This window comes from Physeter macrocephalus, chromosome 8 (genome assembly GCF_002837175.3).
Source record: "Physeter macrocephalus isolate SW-GA chromosome 8, ASM283717v5, whole genome shotgun sequence".
NCBI classification, from domain to species: domain Eukaryota; kingdom Metazoa; phylum Chordata; class Mammalia; order Artiodactyla; family Physeteridae; genus Physeter; species Physeter macrocephalus.
In genome coordinates, this window is record NC_041221.1 from 45,583,525 (window position 1) to 45,606,384 (window position 22,860).

Consider the following 22,860-nt stretch of genomic DNA (forward strand, 5'->3'; position numbering starts at 1 on the left):
ATTACATGTCATATAGTTCTGGAAAACTCCATTGTACACTCATGGGAAAATGAGAATGAAAGAGGCAAATAATGTCTTAGTACAATTAGGAAAATAATTTTGACTTTACAGACCCCTTGGAAGGGTCTCTGACAATACCCTGAGAACCATTGGTTTAGAGAGAACAGATAGGAGAGAGGGGAGAAAAAGTAGGTCCACTGGTATCCTGTTCCCAGCTGTCATTCATCTTTTTCAATGTGGCAAAAGGGAAGGAGCAAGACAAAGTGAAGGCAGACTTTTCTACATTATGAGCAAAAACGCACTGTGAATTTTTTCTCTAACTTTGAAAAAGAAAGATTCTTATTTTATTCTCGTTGTCAGAAAAATGAAAGAGCCTGCCTGACTATTTTTTCAGACCAGAGTCTCAAGTAATTGAACACAATACTGATTTAACAAGACAATTGTCAGCCACTTTGCCCTAGGAACACTTAACAGAAACTTGGAACTTCTATAAAGTGCCTTGGAAGAGAGTTATAGATTTTACTGAAAATATTGTAAAGAGAGGAAAGGTTTTGGGTTTTAGTGCTGAGAATTTAGTTATGAACTAATTGTGACCACACTCGAAAGAAATAATAGTAGCTAGAGAGTCATCTTTACTATAAATGTTACACTACTACCATTACCACCACCACCATCACTGCTACTACTAACCATAATAATGTTGTGCACTGTGTAGATGTAACGCCCTGTTTCACTTTCCAGGCTCCCAAGCAGGCGCTAGCGGTCCATTTGACAACAGTAGTCTCTATACGCTGAATTTTCTATCAGGCAAAGCGTTGCCTCCCCAAGAGCCCTGGAAAAGTAGAATCCCAGAAGAGCTGGGTGTGACTCTTCCTCCAGCTTCTTCATTTTACATTAATTATGTATTAATCAAGGTCCAGAAGAGCAAAGTGAATCACCCAGGTGACACAATATCTAGTCATTTAAATAAAAAGAACTAGAAAACAGATCTCCAGACCCTAAGTAGATAAAATATATTTCCATTACCTCTTTACAATTAAATAACTATAATAATAACTCACAGTCACAGAGACCTTACTATAGGCATGCACACTTCTAATTTGATCAGCTCCATTTTTAAAAATAATTTCAATTCTAACCCATTATTTCTTTTCTTTTTTAAAAAACATTTCTAATTTCCAGTTTCTTGAGAAAGGTCTAGGCACATTGATTTCCAAATTTTTTATTTTCTAATATATATATTTAAGGAAATAAATTTTCTGGTAAATATTGTTTCAGTTACAGCCCACAATTTTTTATATGTAGTTCTTCAAGTGCTTCTCAGTTCCAAATATTTTGTAATTTGTGTTGTGATTTTGTCTCTGATGCACTGATTATATAGAAGTGTGTGCATGTGTGTGTGTGTGTGTGTTGTTTATTTTTTATCACCCAAAGTCCACAGTTTACATTAGGGTTCATTTTTTGTGTGTTGTACATTGTATGACTTTTGATAAATACATAATGTCATGTATCCACCATTAAGTATCAGAGTATTTTCACTGCCTCCAAAATCCTCTGTGCTCCAATCATTCATCCTTCCTTCCCCCTAAACCCCTGGCAACCACTGATCATTATGCTGTCTCCATAGTTTTGCCTTTTCCAGAATGTATTATTGTTGGATCATATCATGTTTTACTGCCTTTCATTTGTTTTTATGTTATTTTTGTTTGTTTGTTTCAGTTCTAGCACCACACAGGTTGTATAAATGAAAATCTGACACATAGTATTGTCTTAAAGCTTTGGGTGGTTATTTTTCAAGTACATATTGTGTGGGGAAAGGGTTTATTTTGTTTGGATTTTTGTTTATCTTTTATCACCCAAAGTCCACAGTTTACATTAGGGTTCATTTTTTTTGTGTTGTACATTGTATGACTTTTGATAAATACATAATGTCATGTATCCACCATTAAGTATCAGAGTATTTTCACTGCCTCCAAAATCCTCTGTGCTCCAATTATTCATCCTTCCTTCCCCCTAAACCCCTGGCAACCACTGATCTTTATACTGTCTCCATAGTTTTGCCTTTTCCAGAATGTATTATTGTTGGATCATATCATGTTTTACTGCCTTTCATTTGTTTTTATGTTATTTTTGTTTGTTTGTTTCAGTTCTAGCACCACACAGGTTGTATAAATGAAAATCTGACACATAGTATTGTCTTAAAGCTTTGGGGGTTTTTTGGTTGTTGTTTGTTTGGTGTTTTTTTTTTTTTTTGGATGACTTTGCCCACACATCCAGCTGTCTGAAAGATTAAAAAACATGTACGTTTTCTCAGCATTTCTCTGAGGTGGTGGGTGGAATCTTTTAGCCCATGAGGGAGTACTTTGAGCCTACTGGCTTTATGTCAGTGGCTCAGATTCAGTTCTTCCACTTTGCAGAAGCTTTAGAACCCTAAATTTGGTTAAACCAACTTACCTCTGGGTGCTAAACTGTCAATAGATTTACAGGTTTGGAGGGGAATGCATGGTCAGATGGTACATTCACTGAGAAACAGTGAGAAGTTACAAGGATTCATATTATATAAAGGAATTCAGTCACTTGGCATATTTTTCTTGTTGTTGATAATAATTACATGATTGATGTTTTTGGCAAAAGGAAATCACCATATCAAAGTTTCCATCTTTGGTCTTCTCCCTCATTAGCTATTTCCGTGATATGAGTAAGGCGTCGAGAAAAATGCCAAGTCAACATCAAATTGTAACTGGGTGAATTTTTAAACAACTAACAGCTTTTTCTCCATTGGGGTTCTTGACTTTTACCTCTCTTGCCACATCTTGCACTCTTGTATTTGTGGCTATATGGAGAAAGAGACATATTACATCATTCATCTTTGAGTTTCTCTGCCCATTCCTTGTCAGAAGGTTCTTTTGGCTCCCTTCCTGCACCACACCCCATGCAGTCATTCACGGTAGTTCAAAGTGGATATCAATTCTGGGAGTCCTAATATTGGGTTGGCCAAAAATTTTGTTTGGGTTTTTCCATAACATCATAAAGAAAAACCCAAATGAATTTTTGGCCAACCCAATATTATATTTTAATCAGAATTTGATTTTTCCCTTATGTAGCATCTTTTGACCCCAGATTTCACCCTAAAGATCATACTTAATCTTATGTAAATTTCGCAAGGAATAAAAGTTTGTCTATCCTTCTTCCCTTTATCAGTCCCCACTTCCATTTCCAGGATTACTATCTCTTTCATTACACTCAGCTCATCTACAACTTCCTGCATCCCATTTTCTGCTAATCTTTTTTACGAAATTAACATAAAACTATGGTGTAAGTGGAATAAGGTATAAGATGTGATCCCTTAAGTTTCCAATGGTCTTCGGGTTAACAGAGGGCTCCTGATTTCTAAAAACTTTAAATACTCAAAGAAAAGCAGCTTTTAGAATTATATGATAGACATTGGGCTTATATATTAACAGGCTTCTTATGTAATGTTAGTCTATTCTGTGCTTCCAAATACTCATGCATTTTCAACCTGTACTAGAAATAAGCACAGTGATTTCTTCTCTTTCCACTTTTTAGGCAAGGTTTTATACACACACACATATAAATATATATTTATATGTATACACATATCAAAGAATATGGTATGGAAATTGCTAGTAGCTAGCATGAAGAGGCAAAGATAGAATCCATTCTTTGGATATGACTTCCTGATACAGCATATTTTCATTTTCTACTGACAATTTATTTAAATTCATATGCAGTAGACTTGTCCTCATGAACATTTTGTCAGAATAAAAATTCCACCTTGACTAAGGAAATAATGTTACTTTCAAAGCAATGGAACTTAATATAATTATTGGTCTTCACATCATCACGATTTTAGCATACATTACAATAATTAATTTCCTGATGCTTTTAAAATCCTGCTTTGTCTTTGGAGACACCCTAAGTAGCTTTAATAGGAATTATTTGGCAAGCCAGCAGGAATTTAATATAAGAAGAGATCCATCTGGTAGATATATCAAATTATTAATAGTACTTGGACACTGAGTTCCACTTTTCAAAAACTAATTAAGCATAAAAAATCTATTTCTTAACAAATATCGATGTGTTTTCATTATAACTTCATCACAGTTGCCTTCCTCACATCTGAGTGGTTTGGAATAAATAAAATTTTTGAAGACCTGTTATTAACTTGGTGAAATACCGTAGATGATAACTAAGTAACAACACTGAAGTTAACTTCATGCTTCATTTAAATGTCTGGATCTATTTTGCATGGCTCTAGCCAGTCTCCTCAAACTTTTAGAGGATTTGACAGTTTAATCACATGCTTAGATCAGATATGTAAGAATATGTATGGAAATTGCTAGTAGCCAGAGCAAATACAGGCCTTACTTTGGATTGGACTTCCTGATGCAATTCAAAATAGCATGATTTAAAGCATCCAGTTTAGTAGTACAAGAATTCAGCTGTCTCCAAGGTGGCGCATAATCTGAAGGCAAACTGTTTTCTCCTTGGGGATTTGACTTATTAAAGGCAATTGTCTCCTACAATGTGGAATTTTGTGGAATGCTCAGGTAAAGTTTGTGGCCGTGGTGTCTATGGAACCTATAGAAAACCTTCAAATTCTATGAAAGTTTGTAATCTTCATGTAGGCCTTAAGAATATTCCCCCCAACATTTAACCCTCTATTTATTCTTTTGGAGGACATAGAAAGATAGATAATACTCAAAAAAAAGAAACTGGCTAAGGCTGAAAAAAGTACCCACAGATACTTTGCCTTTAACATGTACACACACACACACACACACACACACACACACACACACATACACACACACACACAAACCTCCCAGCTCTCCAGCATTCCAATGTGGAAAGGTTGCAAATACCATGGAGATTGAGGATCCAAATTCAAGTGGTACCTAGGTATCAGGTTCTGGGACAGACTTTGGCAACAAGAGGTCCAATCTATAAATACATTCACAAGTCTGTTATAACATACTGTGGGTTTTTCATAAAGTCTATTCAGTTTAAAGTACTGTTCTTCATTCTCAAATTTTCTGATTCTTATTTCTTTTGGTGTAAAATATTCTTTCCTATGTGAAATGATGGCCAGAGAAGATACAGTGCTTGTTTTTATGTTTTTACTTGGAAAAAAAAAAAAGAAAGAAAACTGTCAACCTGACATTGGCTTTCAAATTTGCTTTTGAAATATTACCAGCTGGTAAAATCCAAGAGTCTGGAAATCATTATCACACTTGGAGCATGGAGCACACATTCTTCCTTCATTCTTGCTAAATGAAAGGGAATTATTATTTGGTTTTATAAACCATTCCAAAGAACTTTTTTTATGTTATTGCTCTGTCCATTCAGAGAAGTTCCCTTCACAAAAAAACAAAAACAAACAAACAAAAAAACAAGCTAAAAAGTAAATAAATAATGAAGAGGGAATGTAGCTATAGTATGGTTATATCTTATTTCATGAAGTACATATATGACTGAATTGCTGCCAAGATATCATATTTCTTTCCCTCTAATCCCATATTTCCTATAAAATTAGTATTGTGATTTCCTTTGACCTAAAAATATCACAAAATTAAATAAACTTTTCTTCTAGTAACTAGGGAAATGATTATGAAATGGTAATTTTTGATAACATATTTGAAAGGTACCAATAAAAAATGTGAACAGGTGAAGTTTGAAAAATCAATGAGAGCTTAACTGTGTAGAACCTAATGCATTGTGATGAAAATACAGATTCATAGTGAGAAGAAAAATTAAAAGTAACTTTCTGGGCTTCCCTGGTGGCGCAGTGGTTGCGCGTCCGCCTGCCGATGCAGGGGAACCGGGTTCGTGTCCCGGTCTGGGAGGATCCCACGTGCCGCGGAGCGGCTGGGCCCGTGAGCCATGGCCGCTGAGCCTGCGCGTCCGGAGCCTGTGCCCCGCAACGGGAGAGGCCACAACAGAGGGAGGCCCGCATACCACAAAAAAAAAAAAAAAAAAAAAAAAAAAGTAACTTTCTCCATGTGATTTTTGAAGTCATCAGAGAGTCAACCTAATCTATACTGCCTCTATTTCTAGTTGTACTACCGTGTAGTTAATCAGCCTTCAATGGCTCTTTCATTTCAAAATGAGCAGTGAATGTATATTGTTAGGTATATTGTTTTATAAATATCAATTATGTTAATTTGATTGATATAGTGTTTTTTCAGGTTTTCTATATCCTTAAAGAATATTTATCTACTTTATTGATTAAGAGTAAATTTTCAAAGTCTCAAATATAATTTTATATACTTTTCATTTTAATTTTATATAATTTTAATTTTCCTTTAGTTCTGCCAGTTTTGCTTCTTAGTTGTGTGACAAATAGGATTATTATATATATATTTAATTTTTATTGGACTATAGTTGATATATAATGTTTTGTTAGTTTCAGGTGTACAGCAAAGTGAATCAGTTATACACATATCCACTCTTTTAGATTCTTTTCTCATATAGGTCATTACAGAATATTGAGTAGAGTTCCCTGTGCTATACAGTAAGTTCTTATCAGTTAGCTATTTTATATATAGTAGTGTGTATATGTCAATCCCAATCTCTCAATTTATCCTCCCCCTTTTCCCCGTTAGCCATAAGTTTGTTTTCTACTTCTGTGACTCTATTTCTGTTTTGTAAATAAGTTCATTTGTAGCATTATTTTTTAGATTCTACATATAAGTGATATCATATGATATCTGTCTTTCTCTGTCTGACTTACTTCACTCAGTATGACAATCTCTAGGTCCATGCATGTTGCTGTAAATGGCATTATTTCATTCTTTTTATGACTGAGTAATATTTCATTGTATATATGTACCACATCTTTATCCACTCCTCTGTCGATGGACATTCCTCCCCCTTTTCCCCGTTAGCCATAAGTTTGTTTTCTACTTCTGTGACTCTATTTCTGTTTTGTAAATAAGTTCATTTGTAGCATTATTTTTTAGATTCTACATATAAGTGATATCATATGATATCTGTCTTTCTCTGTCTGACTTACTTCACTCAGTATGACAATCTCTAGGTCCATGCATGTTGCTGTAAATGGCATTATTTCATTCTTTTTATGACTGAGTAATATTTCATTGTATATATGTACCACATCTTTATCCACTCCTCTGTCGCTGGACATTTAGGTTGCTTCCATGTCTTGGCTATTGTAAATAGTGCTGCAATGAACAGTGGGTTGCATGTATCCTTTCGAATTATGGTTTTCTCCGCATATAGGCCCAGGAGTGGGATTACTGGGTCATATGGCAGTTCTATATTTAGTTTTTTAAGAAACCTCCATACTGTTTTCCATAATGGTTGTATACATTCCCACCAACAGTGTAGGAGGGTTCCCTTTTCTCCACACCCTCTCCAGCATTTATTGTTTGTAGATTTTTTTGATGATAGCCATTCTGACCAGAGAAAGGTGATACCTCATTGTAGTTTTGATTTGCATTTCTCTAATAATTAGTGATGTTGAGCATCTTTTCATGTGCTTTTTGGCCATCTGTATGTCTACATTGGAGAAATGTCTATTTAGATCTTCTGCCCAATTTTCAATTGGGTTGTTTATTTTTTTGACATTGAGCTGCATGAGCTGTTTATGTATTTTGGAGATTAATCCCTTGTCAGTTGCTTCATTTGCAAATATTTTCTCCCATTCTGTGGGTTGTCGTTTCATTTTGTTTATGGTTTCCTTTGCTGTGCAAAAGATTTTAAGTCTGATTAGGTCCCGTTTGTTTATTTCTGTTTTTATTTTAATTACTCTAGGAGGTGGATGACAAAAAATATTGCTGCGGTATATGTCAGAGAGTGTTATGTCTATGTTTTCCTCTAAGAGTTTTATAGTATCTGGCCTTATATTTAGGTATTTGGGATTATTATATATATTTTTGATTAACTTTTAAAATCTTATGAAGTGTATCTCTTTAACTTTAGCAATACTCCTGTCTTGAAGTCTACTTTATCAGAAATTGATTCCACTTTAGCTTTCTCAGGAATGATGTTAACATAATAAAGTGTTTCTCCACAATTTTACTTGTAACTTATCTGTATCTCTATATTTAAAGTGCATTTCTTTTAAACAATATACATTTGGGTCTTGTTTTATTAAAAAATCAAATTTTATAATCTATGTATTTTAATTATTTAATTCATGTACAATGGAATTATTGATACATTTGGGTTTAAGTCTATTATATTGCTTATTTTATAATTGTCCCATTTTTTCTTGTTCCTTTTTCCCTCTTTTCCTACAAGCTCTTGACTTAAATATTTGCTTAGTTTTCCTAAATTTTCTCTACCAGCTTTTTAGCTATATCATTAAAAAATTTAGTGGGTTGCTTTAGGGATTAAATATGTAACCAGAATTTATTAATATACACCTTAATTTATATTATACAGTACCTTAAGTTATTGTTAAGAACTTTACAATAATATAGTTCTACTTACTCCCCTCTCTTTCATTGTGCCATATTGGTGGCATATATATTTACTTCTGTATATGTTATAAACACCAAAATACATTGTTTTTGTACATGCATTCATTGATTGCCTTTAAAAAAATAGGAGACAAGAAAAAAGGCTTTCATATTTATTAACCAATACATTTCCCATTTCCAGTGGTCTTCCTTCCTTTATGTAGATATGAGTTTCCATGAGGTACCATTTCCCTTAAGCCTGAAGAATTTACTTTAACATCCTTACAGTGCAGGTCTGCTGGTATCAAATTTCCTCAGCTTTTTTATCTGAAAATGTCTTAATCTTGCATTCATTGTTGAGGGATTATTTTTGCTGGATATGGAATTATGGGTTGAAGGTTTTTTCTTTCACTACTCTAAGGATATTCTATTGTCTCCTGGTTTACATTTCTTTAATCCCATCAGTTGTCATTCTTCTCATTGCTTTCCTCTAGTGTATGTAATATTTTTTTCTTCTCTATGTACTTTAATGTTTTCTCTTATTCTTTATCTCTATGCAATTTGACAATTTGACATTTGACAATTTGACATTTGACAATAAGCCTTTGTGTAGTTTTTCTTTGTGTTTTTCCTGTTTGTGAAATCATATGTATATTATAATTGCATATGTACATATATTTTTAATCAATTTCAGAAAATGGCCATTGTATGTTGAAAGATTTTTTTTCGGTGCCAATATCTCTTCTCTTCTTTTGAATCTACAGTCACACATATTAGAATTTTTGATATTTTTCCATAGGTCACTGGAGCTCTGTTTATTTTTTTTTCAGACTTTTTACTCTTTGTGCTTAGTTTGGATAGTTACTTCAAGTTCATTTATATTTTCTTCTAAAGTCTCCAATCTACCGTTAAGTCCATCCAATACATTTCACATTTTAGAAGAAAGATTTTTCAGATGTAGAACTTCCATCTAGTTTTAAAAAGCTAATTTCCATTGCACTGCTTGGCTTCTGTATCTGTTCACATATTATATTCATATTTTCATTTGCATCCTTAAAATATTTATATTTTGTACAGTTGTTTATTGTCTTTGTCTGCTAATTCCAACATCTGGGTCATTTCTGAGTCTGTTTCTTTTGGTTTTTTTTTTTCTGATTATGGGTCACATTTTTCTGCTTCTTGACTGTTTGCTTGATACCAAAAATGCTACATTTTTGAAACTCTAAAATTCGTTGTCTTCCTGTAAAGATTAAGTTTTTTTTTTCTGGTTGGCAGTTAATTTATTGGATAATCAACTTTATCTTACTAGAATTTCTTTTTAGGCTTTGTTAACTCTTATGTTATGGTTAAAGTATCCCTACAATGAAAGACGTCTTTTCTTTCTGGGTTCTCACCCTAATTCTCAGAGTCTTTAGTGAGGTTTCTCCACTTTGACAGGTTGAAACTCCAGTCACTTCCAGAAGTGTGCAACTTCCATAATGTCCAATCAGCTCCCAATCCCCCTGTGCATGGGAAGGCTTGTTTTTGACCAGACCCAAGGAGACACTGAGCTAATTTCTAGAGCTACTTCTGTACATAGCTTCTTCTACTCCATTATTCTATCCTATAAATTCCAGCTGCTTCTTCAGCCTGAAACTCCAATCTCTGTTTCCTCCACCTAGTGAGACATTTTCCCTCTGTTTAGTGTCCATTTCTTCAAGTTACAGTCAGGAAATATCCCCCAGGAAGAAATCTGGGGAGACTGTGCACTATATGTCCACTGCCTGAAAACTTGCTTTATAGATTTTTCTAGTTTTATAATTGATTACAGTGGATGGGAAGCATGATACTCTTAATTCCATCATGGTCATAACCAGAAGCAGAACATGGGAAGAAGCAATTCCTATGTTCACATGTCCCTTTGTGATCATCATCCTCCTAAGTACAGAGGAATGGGACCTAGCCTGTGACACAGAACAAAACCAAATTATACAACATAAATATAGGTGCTAAAATGAGTGGTACACGTTAAACATCCTGTTGGCATACATAGATTCACCCCACAATATTTACTGAGTGAGCACTTTGACAGTTCTAGGTTTGGGTCTGTGAAAATTTTTTCTAGGTTCTGTATATCTGAAAATGAAAAGCAATACATGTATTCAGATATCCGAGATTCTACTGGTACATTTTATCCCACTGGAATTGAGAGGAAAAGGTTACCAATTAGGGCTGTCAATAATAATTTTAAGAAAGAAATCTGACTTGAATGAAAGAGTAGGCTTTGGTGCAATTGGTCAGGAAGAAGAGTCAGGAATTGGTATAGTATGTTGTTATTCATGATGGAATGTGTGGAATTAGAGATTCTGGAGTGTCTGGAAAGTCTGGCATATACTTTTAACAGGAGATGGGGCACCACTGCAGTTTTGTAATGTATAAGGAAGGAATAGCATGATGAAGGAAGATTAGACTGCCAGAAGTATTCAGAAATAACAGGATAAGTCTTTATCTGCATATGGAAAATTGGAAGCATAATAAAAACAGATCCCATCAAGAGTAGAAGTATAGGGGCTTCCCTGGTGGTGCAGTGGTTAAGAATTTGCCTGCCAATGCAGGGGACACGGGTTCAATCCTTGGTCCAAGAAGATCCCACATGCCACGGAGCAACCAAGCCCGTGTGCCACAACAACTGATCCTGCACTCTAGAGCCTTCAAATCATAACTACTGAGCCCGCGTGCCACAACTACTAAAGCCTGCACGCCCTAGAGCCTGTGCACCACAACTACTGAAGCTCGTGCACCTAGAGCCTGTGCTCCGCAACAAGAAAAGCCACTGCAATGAGAGCCTGCAACGAAGAGTAGCCCCTGCTCACTGCAACTAGAGGAAGCCCACACACAGCAGTGAAGACACAACATAGTCAAAAATAAATAAATAAATAAATAAAATTTTTTAAAAAGAGTAGAAGTATAGAGGATAATGACTTTCAAGAATTACTCAATTAATCAAAACTGTAACTGTCTGGAAATTATTCATTTATAGAGAAACTACAGTGGAGTTAGTTGTCAAACTTGGCACATGTAGAGATCCAGTTTGCTCTAAAGCATATTTCATGAGAGAGATAAGGATGTGGGCCTATGTGCACAAGTGCAATGTTGCAATAAGAATAATTTGATCAGATTCAGCAAAATTAAGAGGTTTTACTGGCAATGGTTATTTTTTTTCTGGGGAAGGAAAAGTAAGAAATGAATTCATGGCTCTAAATTTAAGATACTAAAAGGGTTTTGGTTTCTCTGAAAACTTCAATATGGGAAAATAAGAAATTAAAGCAAGAATTCTGACAAATGAACTTTGGCTTATCTCAGTCATAGAACATATGACTCACTTTTTCTCATATGGTACCAAGTTATTTGTCTTATTTTGTTTTGTTTTTAACTTGATATTGTTTCAAATCTGATTGCTCTCTAAGATTGAAAATTTAAGTGTTTGCCTGAGAAAGGCACAACCCATATATAAGACAAATCATGTGGCCTGGAAAATATGACACATAAAAGAAAAGGTCATATCTGCTTCAATAGAAAAGACCTCAAGAATTTTGAAACAGAATTAAATTCTCACAGCATTATAGTTATTTGCCACAAATAATATGAAACTAAATCAATACTTGTTTGAAAATGTGTTGAGAAAGACATTAGAAGATTGTAAAACTGAGTTGTTGGCCAAGTTATGGGTAGTTGGTAAGAGTTAGGTGTCTTGGATGAAAGTTGAAAGGAAAGCACTTATTCTGAGCTTTCAGAATTGAGAAGGGATTAGGATGATGGAGAGAATAGGAGGTTTTGTGAAGGTGGTAACTGATGAGCTGGTCCCTGAAGGACAGGTAGAATTGGCTGAGAGAGGAAGCTGCCTTTTTTGCAAAGAGAGGATGTAGAGATGGGAAAAGTGGGATACAGTAAAGAAATGTGAGCAAATTGTACAAAGGGAATTTGTGGCTTACAGTTAAGTTTGGATTGAAGCTAGATTGTAAAGAGCCTCCAATGGGGTCTTTTTCCTCCAGGACAGTGGCTCCAAAAATGTTTCCAGCCCCACCCTACCTTCACCCTCCCTACATGAAATGCCCTCTGATATTTTCTGTTCCATTGTATTCTTCACTGTTTCATTTTTAAAGAACTCTGACATGATCCACTATAGGAATTACATATTCTTTTAAGAGGTCAAAACCCACAGTCAGTAAATGCTGCTCTCGTGAAATTCATGAAAGCGTCTGAGTTGAAGAATAGAGAAGGAATATGAACTGGACTGGTTGCAGAGAGTGACTAGAGGAGAAGAGACAGGGAAATCTGGCTTGGCTGCTAATTGTGGGCACTAGGGGAAACATTTGTTGAATTAATGAATATAAGGTGAGCAAGGACATTGCAAAACATGTCGAGGAGAGGGAATGAGAGAATGATCTAAGGTGATGAGAGAGAAATGAAGAAATGCATGTAAGACATATGTAGAAGACCAAATAAGATTTTCTAAAAATCCGTCTATGCATATATACTTATGTATGTATAAATATTGAATTGGTAATAAATAAAATCAAAGCAGATTTATGAGATAAATGTCTCAAAAACTTATTGAACTATTATAAGCAAATCTAAACTACTCAAAACTAAGCCAACCAGCAATGTAAAGGAAAAATTCATATAGCCTAAGGAGAAAAGGAAAGAAATGTTTAGCAACTACCATGAGTCAGACATTAATATGTGCAATTTCTCATTTAATCCTCATAACTCTGTCAAACAAATATTGATGTCCTTGTTCTACAGATAAGGAACTGAGCCTCAGAAGTTAAGTAGTTTTTCCAAAGTCAAAAAACTAGTTGGATCAAAAGCAAACATCTGGAGCCAGGTGTGTCTGATTCCAAAGCTTGGGCTTTATTGATAGTGTAAAATTCTATTTATGAAAAAATGTTATAATTATTTTTTAAAAGAATAAGGTGTATTTCATTTCGGTACACAGCAGGACTTTTCAAGCCAACATGTGGTCTCAAAATAACTCTTTGTAATCCATCCTTGACTATTTACAAAGAATAAACAAGGATTTATAAATAAATGACAGGTAATGTTTTAAAAAATAAATTTTAAAAGTTGCTGTGATAGTTACGATTAAATGCAAGATCCAGATACACTAAAAATTTAATTTAAAAAACAATAAGGATGCCATCTCAGGAACAGATGGGAAACTGTCCATTTCTTTAATCATCTCCTCTCCCAACTGAATCCACATGGGGAAACAAACAAGTCACATATCATATTAATGCAAAACACCAACATGAGCAGTGCCAGAAACCTTGCCCAGAGCTGGGATTTCAATGGAAAGACAACAGATTTAACGGTAAACTTGGAATAATAACTAAACTACCAATTTCAAGAAAAAACATGCATGTATTTCAGTAATAGCTCAAATTTTTCATTAATATTTTAATGTCAGATCACTTTCAAGTGGGATGCTTTAGGAACTGAAAAAAATTATCATGCTCTTTTTGTGAAATGAAAGACTTTGCCTTAATTTTGTAGTGTCTGTTCTTCATTTATCTAAATTCTGTATAAAAATTTCTTTTCCAAAATACCACATTGGCAGACTGGAAGCTGGGTTCCAAAGACAAACACTACAAATAACTCTTTGAAACAAACAACAACCAAACAGCTCCTACAGATGGGCACAGAAATATTTTGCTCTGACGTGGGAATAATAGCACATATCTATGGATGGTTTATGAGCTCAGGGATTCTCTTCCGGTGCAGCTGTGGAATTCGATGCACACCTCATCTACATCCTTCCCCAAAAGCAATTTTCTCAGCAATCTAGAAAACATTGGTTTCTATCCCCCAGGCTTTATAGACTGAAATTAAAGCTTGGAACTTCTTAATAAATGTGTAACACTAGTCTTCAGTTTAAATATACTACTGGGATGACAAGCAGCAAGAGTGTCTTGGAGGTCATTTCCAGGCAGGTATTCATCCCTTAGAAGCATTTTCAGGGATGTCTTATTTCCAATGGATAAAGGTTTATTAGATATGTTCCCCCAAGCTGTAGAGGCTGTTTAGAATGTTATAGTCTTCCGAATTTGGAGAACTCTGAGACATATCACATGCATCAGGCTCCAATTCTGTTGGCAATAAATCTCCCTCAGAATTCCCATTGTATTTAGTTATGCCTGCTGTGTTGGGTGTGAGGAAACTCATGGGATAGGAGATTTCAAAGTTAAGTAAAGCCAACAGTGAAATAGTACTAAACTTTTATCCAAGCAGGACACATGGATCAATTTCAGATTAATCTTAAAAGACATTTCTTCTATTAGGACATTACTGTTATTATTCTTACAGTTTAAAAGAATCATAATTTGATGTATCCAAGCTTTTGGGGGGAAAATTCCTTATATTTGTGACATACATATATATACTATTATATATGTATATAATTTTCCCATTATTCTATCTAAACTTGTAGAAATTATTAAAGGCAAATTTTTCTTACCATTGTTAAAGACCATAAGGAAGACTTTATTCAAGGGACTACTGCAGTGAGGTTTTGCAGTAGGGGATAGAGTTGGGGCTCAATTCTGAATACAACAAGGAAAAGTGGGGATTTACAGCCAAGGAGCAGGGTTGGGTCTATGGGTGGAAAACTACTAAGAGGAAACAGCAGGGCTAAAGGCTAAACTGACTTGACAGGATCCTTGCTGAAGACAGGCCAGAATGATCAGGTATCAAGGGTGAGGGATGAGGTATTAGATCAGATATGGGTGGGGGATTTTCACTAAACTGATCCAGCAGGATTTTTGCTAAAACTTGACAAAGGGGCCAAGGACAGAGTTCAAGGTGGGACCTCAGAGGGAAGAGGGCTCAGAGGAGGCTGACTCGGGTTTGGGCAAAGTGACAGTCTTTCTCAAAATACAATTTAAAATATTACCTGGAAGGCAAAACTGACCAGAAAAGAAGCTCATTAAATATTCACCTCTCAAAACAATATAAAGATGTGAATTACCCTAAATGTTAGTTCTGTCACCACCACCGACAAAACTTGAATGCTTGCTGCGGGTCAGGACCTATACCAGTTCTGGGATTAAAAGATGAGTAAGACCTATTCTGTCCCTGTCTGCGTAGCCCATTACAATGTAGCAATTAAAACTGGCCATTAGAGTAGGACCTTCCATAGGTTTCTTTAAGAGACAAACAGGAAGGAAAGAATTCCCTTTCAATCAAGACTCTTTCTTTTTCTGCTGGTCCAAGAACCCCTTGCTCAGTCCACTAGCTTCCCTGCTTCGCCCCTCCGCACCCCACTCCAGCTAACTTAGCGCTCTTGAAGGTCCGCACCGCCGTCTCCAGGCCTTCGAAGCCCACTGCGCTTGCGCACACCCAAGTCTTACCCGCCAGCAGGGGGCAAGTCACGATTTTCTGTCCTCCTCGGCTGGGCTCTGGCGCCCTTCTTCTCCCAGCCTTCTCCCTTAGCTCTGGCCTGGAGACGCTTCCTTAGCAACGGGTCGCCCTTGGCAACAGGAGGACGCGGGCGGGCGGACTGGGTTTCCCGCGCGTTCCTGGCACCTGCCTGCGGTGGGAGGCGCAGGCCGAGCCATGTCGGAGATCCTGTGCCAGTGGCTCAACCAGGAGTTGAAGGTGTCCCAGACCGTGAGTGAGTGTCACAGCCTGGGGCGAGCGGGCCGGGGGCGAGCGGGCCGCGGAGCCTGGAGCGCGGCGCGCTGATGGAAGGTGGCGGGGCAGGCGCTAGCTGCCGCCTCTGGCTCACTTCAGCCGCTGCAGGGCTTCTCCCGTCTCCGCTCTGCCGCTCAGTTATCCATCATTACGGTGGTCTCAACCCCGCAGGTTCTGACCTACCGTGGTGCTCAGCCATCAGAGGCTTCAGGGAGGGCTCCCTTGCTCCTTTGGAGAGAAGAATTTTCTAGACTCTATCGTCTGGCCCTGACATTGCTCCTTTCACACTCAAGCGTGGTGTGCTACTAAGCCAACGAGATATGAAGCCTGAGAGCCAGCTACCGCGCTACTAAATGTGTGCCCCAGGACAAGTTACAACACCTTCTCCTTTTTCCAGTGTTTCCTCCAGTATAAAATAGATCCAGCCGTACTTGCCATACCTAACTGCCTCGCAGGAGAGGAGGGTGTGTGAAATGAGTTAATGCAGAATATGTTAACTTTTACAAATTTCAGCAGTCTTAGCTCAAATGTACACATTAGCTGCTTCTGACCACTTTTCACTCTTCCCAAAGCTGACCTTCTTCACTAACCTGATTTTACCCGAGCCATGAAGTTGCCGCCCCAAGTTTCTAAATCTCACAACCACAGAGGCAGTTTTACATGTTGGCACCTTCTGTGACAGCCAAAATTCCAGAATAGCACTACACCCCCATTCAACTTCTTTCTGTTGTCTCTTAAGCAGTTCATTTTCCAGCTGGTACGGTTTTTGCTCAAAGCAAGAGGTTTTCAGACCGAATCATTTCAGTCTGTTTTTCTCAGAAGCATCCTTGCATAATGCCAACTTGCTACCAGAGGGGCAGTAGTGCCAACTCAACCTTAAGTCTTAAGTCATACACAGAATTTGTTAGATCAGTAGTGTTTCTGCAGCCACACAGTATTTGTTATCAGCGTTTAAGATCTTTAACTTTGGAGCTTCTCCAGTTGCCTTTCTTGAGGCATAAAACCCGGATTTTTTCTTTGCCAAACCACCACCGGCACATGCCCTGGGAACCGCAGTAATTTTTTTCCCCAGGATCCTATGATCATCCCATGTGTCTCTGACTGTTCCTCACCTAAAATACGATGCTGATCTCAGGATGGCGTTTAGCATTTTTCTTTTCATATTTCTTTCTCACCATAGGAGCCAAAATGTAATAACATGCCCTTAAGATATACTCTTCCAAAGAAAAGCAGTTACAAATTGCTGAGTTTAATTTGGTTTATTTACTTGATTAATAAAAACCGCACCCTTTGCTCAAGTCCCTAAGACTCTGTTGTATCTTGAAACACTTTTGAGAAAAGTAAATAAAATGCATAAGAAATATATAAAAACAGTAGTATGCCATTCTAATTGTAATCAGTTTGGGAATTTTGGTTTTGAGAGGAGGAGGAAGAATTACTTCATTCCGTGAATATTTAAAGACTGGAGACTTTTTAAGTAAGAATTTAAATAACATAAACTATAAATGGAAAATTCCCAGTGTTTGCTTTCCCGAAGCATAACGCTGGAAGCTGTTAGCAGAGACAGCTGCAGCCCATTCACTTAGCAATACATATTCCTTTTTTGATCCCAATTGCTAAGAGGAGCCTGAAAAGAGAGAGACAATCCCCTAAGTAACCAAATTCCATATTGTAAAAGGCTTTTCTGACTATAGGGCACACATTCAACTGTGTTTGGAAACAAACAAGATAGGATTTGTGCACCTAAGAAGCACACTGCCAGTTGATTTCTGTCATTAGATAAGCCATCCTATGGTGTACAATGGAAGGCTTAGAATGGTTTAGAGGAACTCTCATGGAAGGACTGTTAAGTGGGTACAACCTCTGGGGAAAGTAATTGGGCAATTGCTGGATAAGGGTCCTGTTAAGAGCAAGGATTTGGAGGCCAGACTGTTTAGGTTGAAATCACTTATTCACGCTTACTAGCTAGTGACCTTGGGCAATTTATTTACCTAAATTTTACGATATTCAAAATAGGGGTAATAAAAATATCGCATTGAGTTGCATCAAGACTAAATGAGATAATACATGTAAAACATTTAGAATAGTCCCTGAGACATAGTAATGGCAAATCTTACTTTACAGAAACTAGCATACAAAAATAAAATCACCAATATGTAAGGACATTTGAACAAGGATGTTTATTGCTACATGGATTGTAGGGGCAAAAAGAAAAAAAATGGAAACAGCTTGAATACCCTTCAGTAGCAGAATACTTGGGTAGATGACGCTATGGATTGTTACGCAGTTGTTAGAACAAATGAGTTAGTTGCTATAACTTTTGACCTAAAGAATGCTCAAGTAAAACACAAAAGTTATAGCTTATTGTAACCAGTATAATTTCATTGTTGCATGAGGATGTGTGAGAGAAAAGTGTGGAGAGGCATATACTGGGCTGTTGACATACATGGGACTCTTCATTTTGTGGTTTGTGTAAGCATAGAGCGAAGTGTGGAAGGATATAAACCAGTGTATTGGTATTGGTTACCCTGGGAAAGAAGATTGCTGGCTTTTTTTTTTTTTTATACATCTGTGTTATTTGGCTTTTTGCTTGTATTGCCTTTATAATTTGAAAGGAAAATACAATATAGCCTTACAAATATAAAATCAAAGAAGTAGATCAAACGTCACATGACGAAACAGGAGAAAAAGAGGTTTAACATTTTGGTTGAAATATAGTAAGTATCTTAAAGTATTGGAGGGTTACATAAGAGTTATTTTCTCTAATAAAGTTTATAAGTGGAAGAATAATAATAATAAAAGTTATCCCTTCTTGAGCACTTAGGTACTTACACCAGACGCTGTGCTAAGCCTTTTACATAGGTTTTCTTTTTTAATCTTTAAAAAAGCTCTAAGAGGCATTGTCCCAGTTGTACAGATGAGTAAGAGGCTGAGTGAGCTTGTTAATTTGTTCAGGGTCACCCATCTAGTAGGTCCTAGAACTAGAATTTGAAGCTAGATCTTTGACTAGTGCTCTTAGGCACTGTATTGTATATTAGAGTTTATGCTTAGGGAATATATTTTTTTTTAAATTTACCCTCCCAAGTGTATTCGTTTGAACTCCTTTTAATGGGGATTATTGTTCAATTTGAAATCACAAGCAGTACAGAAATTCAACCACCCAGGCATGTTGTAACTTCACAGGGCATAACCTAATTCCTAGATGCTTAAATGGCAAAGGTGGATTTATTGGTGTTTTTTTTTTTTTTTTTTGCGGTACGCGGGCCTCTCACTGTTGTGGCCTCTCCCGTTGCGGAGCACAGGCTCCGGACGCGCAGGCTCGGTGGCCGTGGCTCACGGGCCCAGCCGCTCCGCGGCACGTGGGATCTTCCCGGACCGGAGCACGAACCAGTGTCCCCTGCATCGGCAGGCGGACTCGCAACCACTGCGCCACCAGGGAAGCCCTACTGGTGTTTTTAAAAAGTGGTTCAGTCCATATGTTGCTTGCTGGGACAAAGAAAACAGAATGAGAATGCCAAGTGAATGCATTGCTGTCATTGGAGAGGTAGCTAAAGCCGATTGATTTCTGGATTATTCTGAAAGGTAGAAGTCAATTTGGATAAAGCATCTCATGTTGAATTTTGTGTTGTCTGGACTCCCTGAATATCAGCAGTAAGAAAATGAATTTCAGTGATCCTCAATTGAGAATAGTCTCCCTCCACTTAATGAGGTTTCTGGGAGTCACCAGAGGCTTGATTAGTGTCAACAACTGAAGATTCAGATCTATGTTACTAAAGCTAAGGATCCCCAGTGAGTTAAGTTTAACAAAACCATTTGTCCTGGAAAATAATGCTTAGACGTATATGTTAATGAAATGTCTTAAAATACAAAAAGTTCAACACAAAATCACATCTGAAATTCAAGCAATTATTTTTATAACAAAAATAAGCAATATAGAATAATGTTACTAAGAGATCTGCTATAAAATTCTTTACAAACTCTCAGTTATTTTCAAGAATAAGCATTGCCTCTGTTTGACAAAACGCCTGTGAATACACTGTAAGAGGAAACTGGCATCAGAATGTCGTAACTAAACATTCTCCGCAAATGAGTAGAAGCATTTGAATTCCTTGTACTGAACAGATCAGATTCTTTGTAAAAATGGATGTATAAGACAGTCCATATTATTTTGGATTCCGGGTGGAACTATATTGAAAATTGTAAATACCTTATTATGCATATTTTTATTGTTTCAATAGTCTTAAACATTGTTATCAATAGTAACAAGGAACCAATAAAGAGAAAACTGAGTTAAGAAAGTTTAGCATCCCTAGGTCTTGATTTTGTAGTAGCCAAATTATAAATAACGATATCTCTAGTCCCAATTTTATACCCTGAGAAGCATCCCTAGGTCTTGATTTTGTAGTAGCCAAATTATAAATAACGATATCTCTAGTCCCAATTTTATACCCTGAGAAGTAATAATAATAATTGCTATATATTTGGGAGGGTATCTAATGAGATTGCAAATGGAAAATATCTACCACAGTGCCTTTTATCTTTACTAGAGCTAGATACTCAAATGTTATTTCAACCACTTTTCTGCCTCTCACTTTAGAAGTATGTCTATTATAGTGTCTGTCACATAATAGGCACTTAGTAAATAATTGTTTATTACATGAGACTGTATGAGTGAGACAAAAGTAGGGTAAAGTATTGTTTTTGACTGAACCTTATGGATTTGTTCATCTCGAAAAGGTCACCCTGGGTGCTTTGATCCTCACCTTTGTGATTTCAGAAGCTCTGCTTTATTACTTAAAGCAACTTCTTAGGAATTGTCACATGCTAACAGAAATTACATTCTGCTGATTTTATCAGCTACAGTACCAATTCATCATGTGGAAAAGGACAGCAGAATAACGTATACTGGCAATGGAACGTAATGCAAGTCTTGGTGGGCTGGTACACTCAGGAGGAGACCAAATGTATAGATCAGATTGCTCCTTGACGGTTAGAAGTTAGACATTACCAAAAGAATCCTCAAATCAAGCTAATACTTGATGTGTTTTCCTTTTCTGCTCTAGAGATATTTTATCTAGATATCAGTGAGTGGTTAGATTCGATTAGATTAAGTTAGATTAGATTAAAGTCAGATTCCCTCCTCCTCTTCCCCCCCCCCAGTGCTTGGGGAAATCATACTGTTCAATGATATTTTCCAGTGTTACTACTACTACAAAAGCTTCTAAAATTCTGATATTTGTGTATTTTTCTTCCATTGCAGCATATCTCTATTCTGAATAAGTTTAACTAATACATTTCAAGATTATCATTTACATGATGCGTAAAAAATTTAAATAGATAAATTATTGTGAGTTTTAAGAGATGGCCTGTATTCCTTGTTAATTGGGTTTCTTTTTATAAGTGGGTTTCCATAGGTGGCTAAGTTTGTCCTTTTGTATTAAATCTCAGTAGTTTTTGTTTTAGAGAGTGATATTTTCTAATGATGTCCCAAATTTTAGGGACATCCTTAATTTGGACCCCCTTGTGCACTGACTAACTAACCCCTTGTGCACTAACTATACTTAATCTGGGTTCCCTTGTACACTAACTAAAGGTCTTATGTCCACACTTTTTCAAAAGTACCAAATTTTATTTTAAGAAAAAAATAGAGATATCAAAAAATCCTATTGAATATTTATTTATATACCATATTTTATAATGTATTGTAGTGACCTTTTATTAGCCTGTGACCTTACCATATCATAGAGACATAAAATTTTAAATCTGAAAAAGAATCTTAGCCATCATTTAATTCTTCTTTGGCACATGAGGAAATCAGATCAGATATGTGTAGAGATTTGTTTAGGGTTATACAACTAGGTAGTGGAAAGTTAGTAGCAGATTCTGAGTATGCTTTTAGTTCATTCCTCTTTCCCCCAGGTATTATTAAACCACACATTTTCTCATACTTTAGCCTTTCAGGGTCATTAGGAAATACGTGGTTTGTCATGTAATGTAACAAATTATTTGATATTTCCTGGTTAGTTCAGCAGCATTTTCCTTGATTGAAATTTGGCCTCTGTTGACTAGAAATTGAGACAGCAAATCTAATAACAGAAGAGTGTTGTATAAATCAATGTCAAAATTTTAAGATATGAAGTTCCAAGAATGCCACCCAAAATTTTAACCATTAAAGAAGGTTATATAATATAGCAATTGAGATTTTGTTTCAGATAGTAAATCTTGAGAATTATGATGAAGTCTTCAAAGGAGAAAATTATGAAAATTGATCATCCTATTCTGGTACTGGAAGAAAAGAAATTGTCAATGTCCTCCAGCCAAAGAGCACAGGATATACCTGTAGTTGAACAAAATTGAGTTTACTGACTTGTTTCAACACATACCATGAGGAACTGTGGGGCATCTCAAGAAGAGGATGTTAGAAAGGCCTTATAGCATTTGGGTTTGTGTTAGGTGTTTTTTGGGGAGGGCTCGAGGAAGCAGCGCTTTGCTCTGAATTGGAACCTGTAAAGGGAGCATAGACAACTCTATGATTGGATATCTTAATAAAACTTATCTAGGAAGTGGGGAGAGCAAAGCAAGGAAAAAGAAAAAGCAGCAGCCACTCATATCAGTCAGAATAGGGGGATGATATTTGATCATTTTTTGTGTTTTGGCCAATACTGTTTCGGGCTGAGTTCAGACATGATTACAGAGAGATTTTGTTTTTGTCTAATCCATCAGGGTCACTGAGTAGCCTTGT

At 36.4% G+C, this 22,860-nt stretch overlaps 1 protein-coding gene across 1 annotated transcript in view; it reads left to right on the forward strand.

Annotated features, from left to right (window-relative positions):
• The first annotated feature begins 15,959 nt into the window (after positions 1-15,959).
• The window catches only part of LOC129392321 (sperm flagellar protein 2-like), a 46,951-nt gene continuing 40,050 nt past the window's right edge, over positions 15,960-22,860 (forward strand). The window contains exon 1 of the mRNA XM_055086525.1: positions 15,960-16,098. Within this exon, the coding sequence (XP_054942500.1) occupies positions 16,041-16,098 (58 nt within the window). The 5' untranslated portion in view covers positions 15,960-16,040. The remainder of the gene's footprint in view (positions 16,099-22,860) is intronic.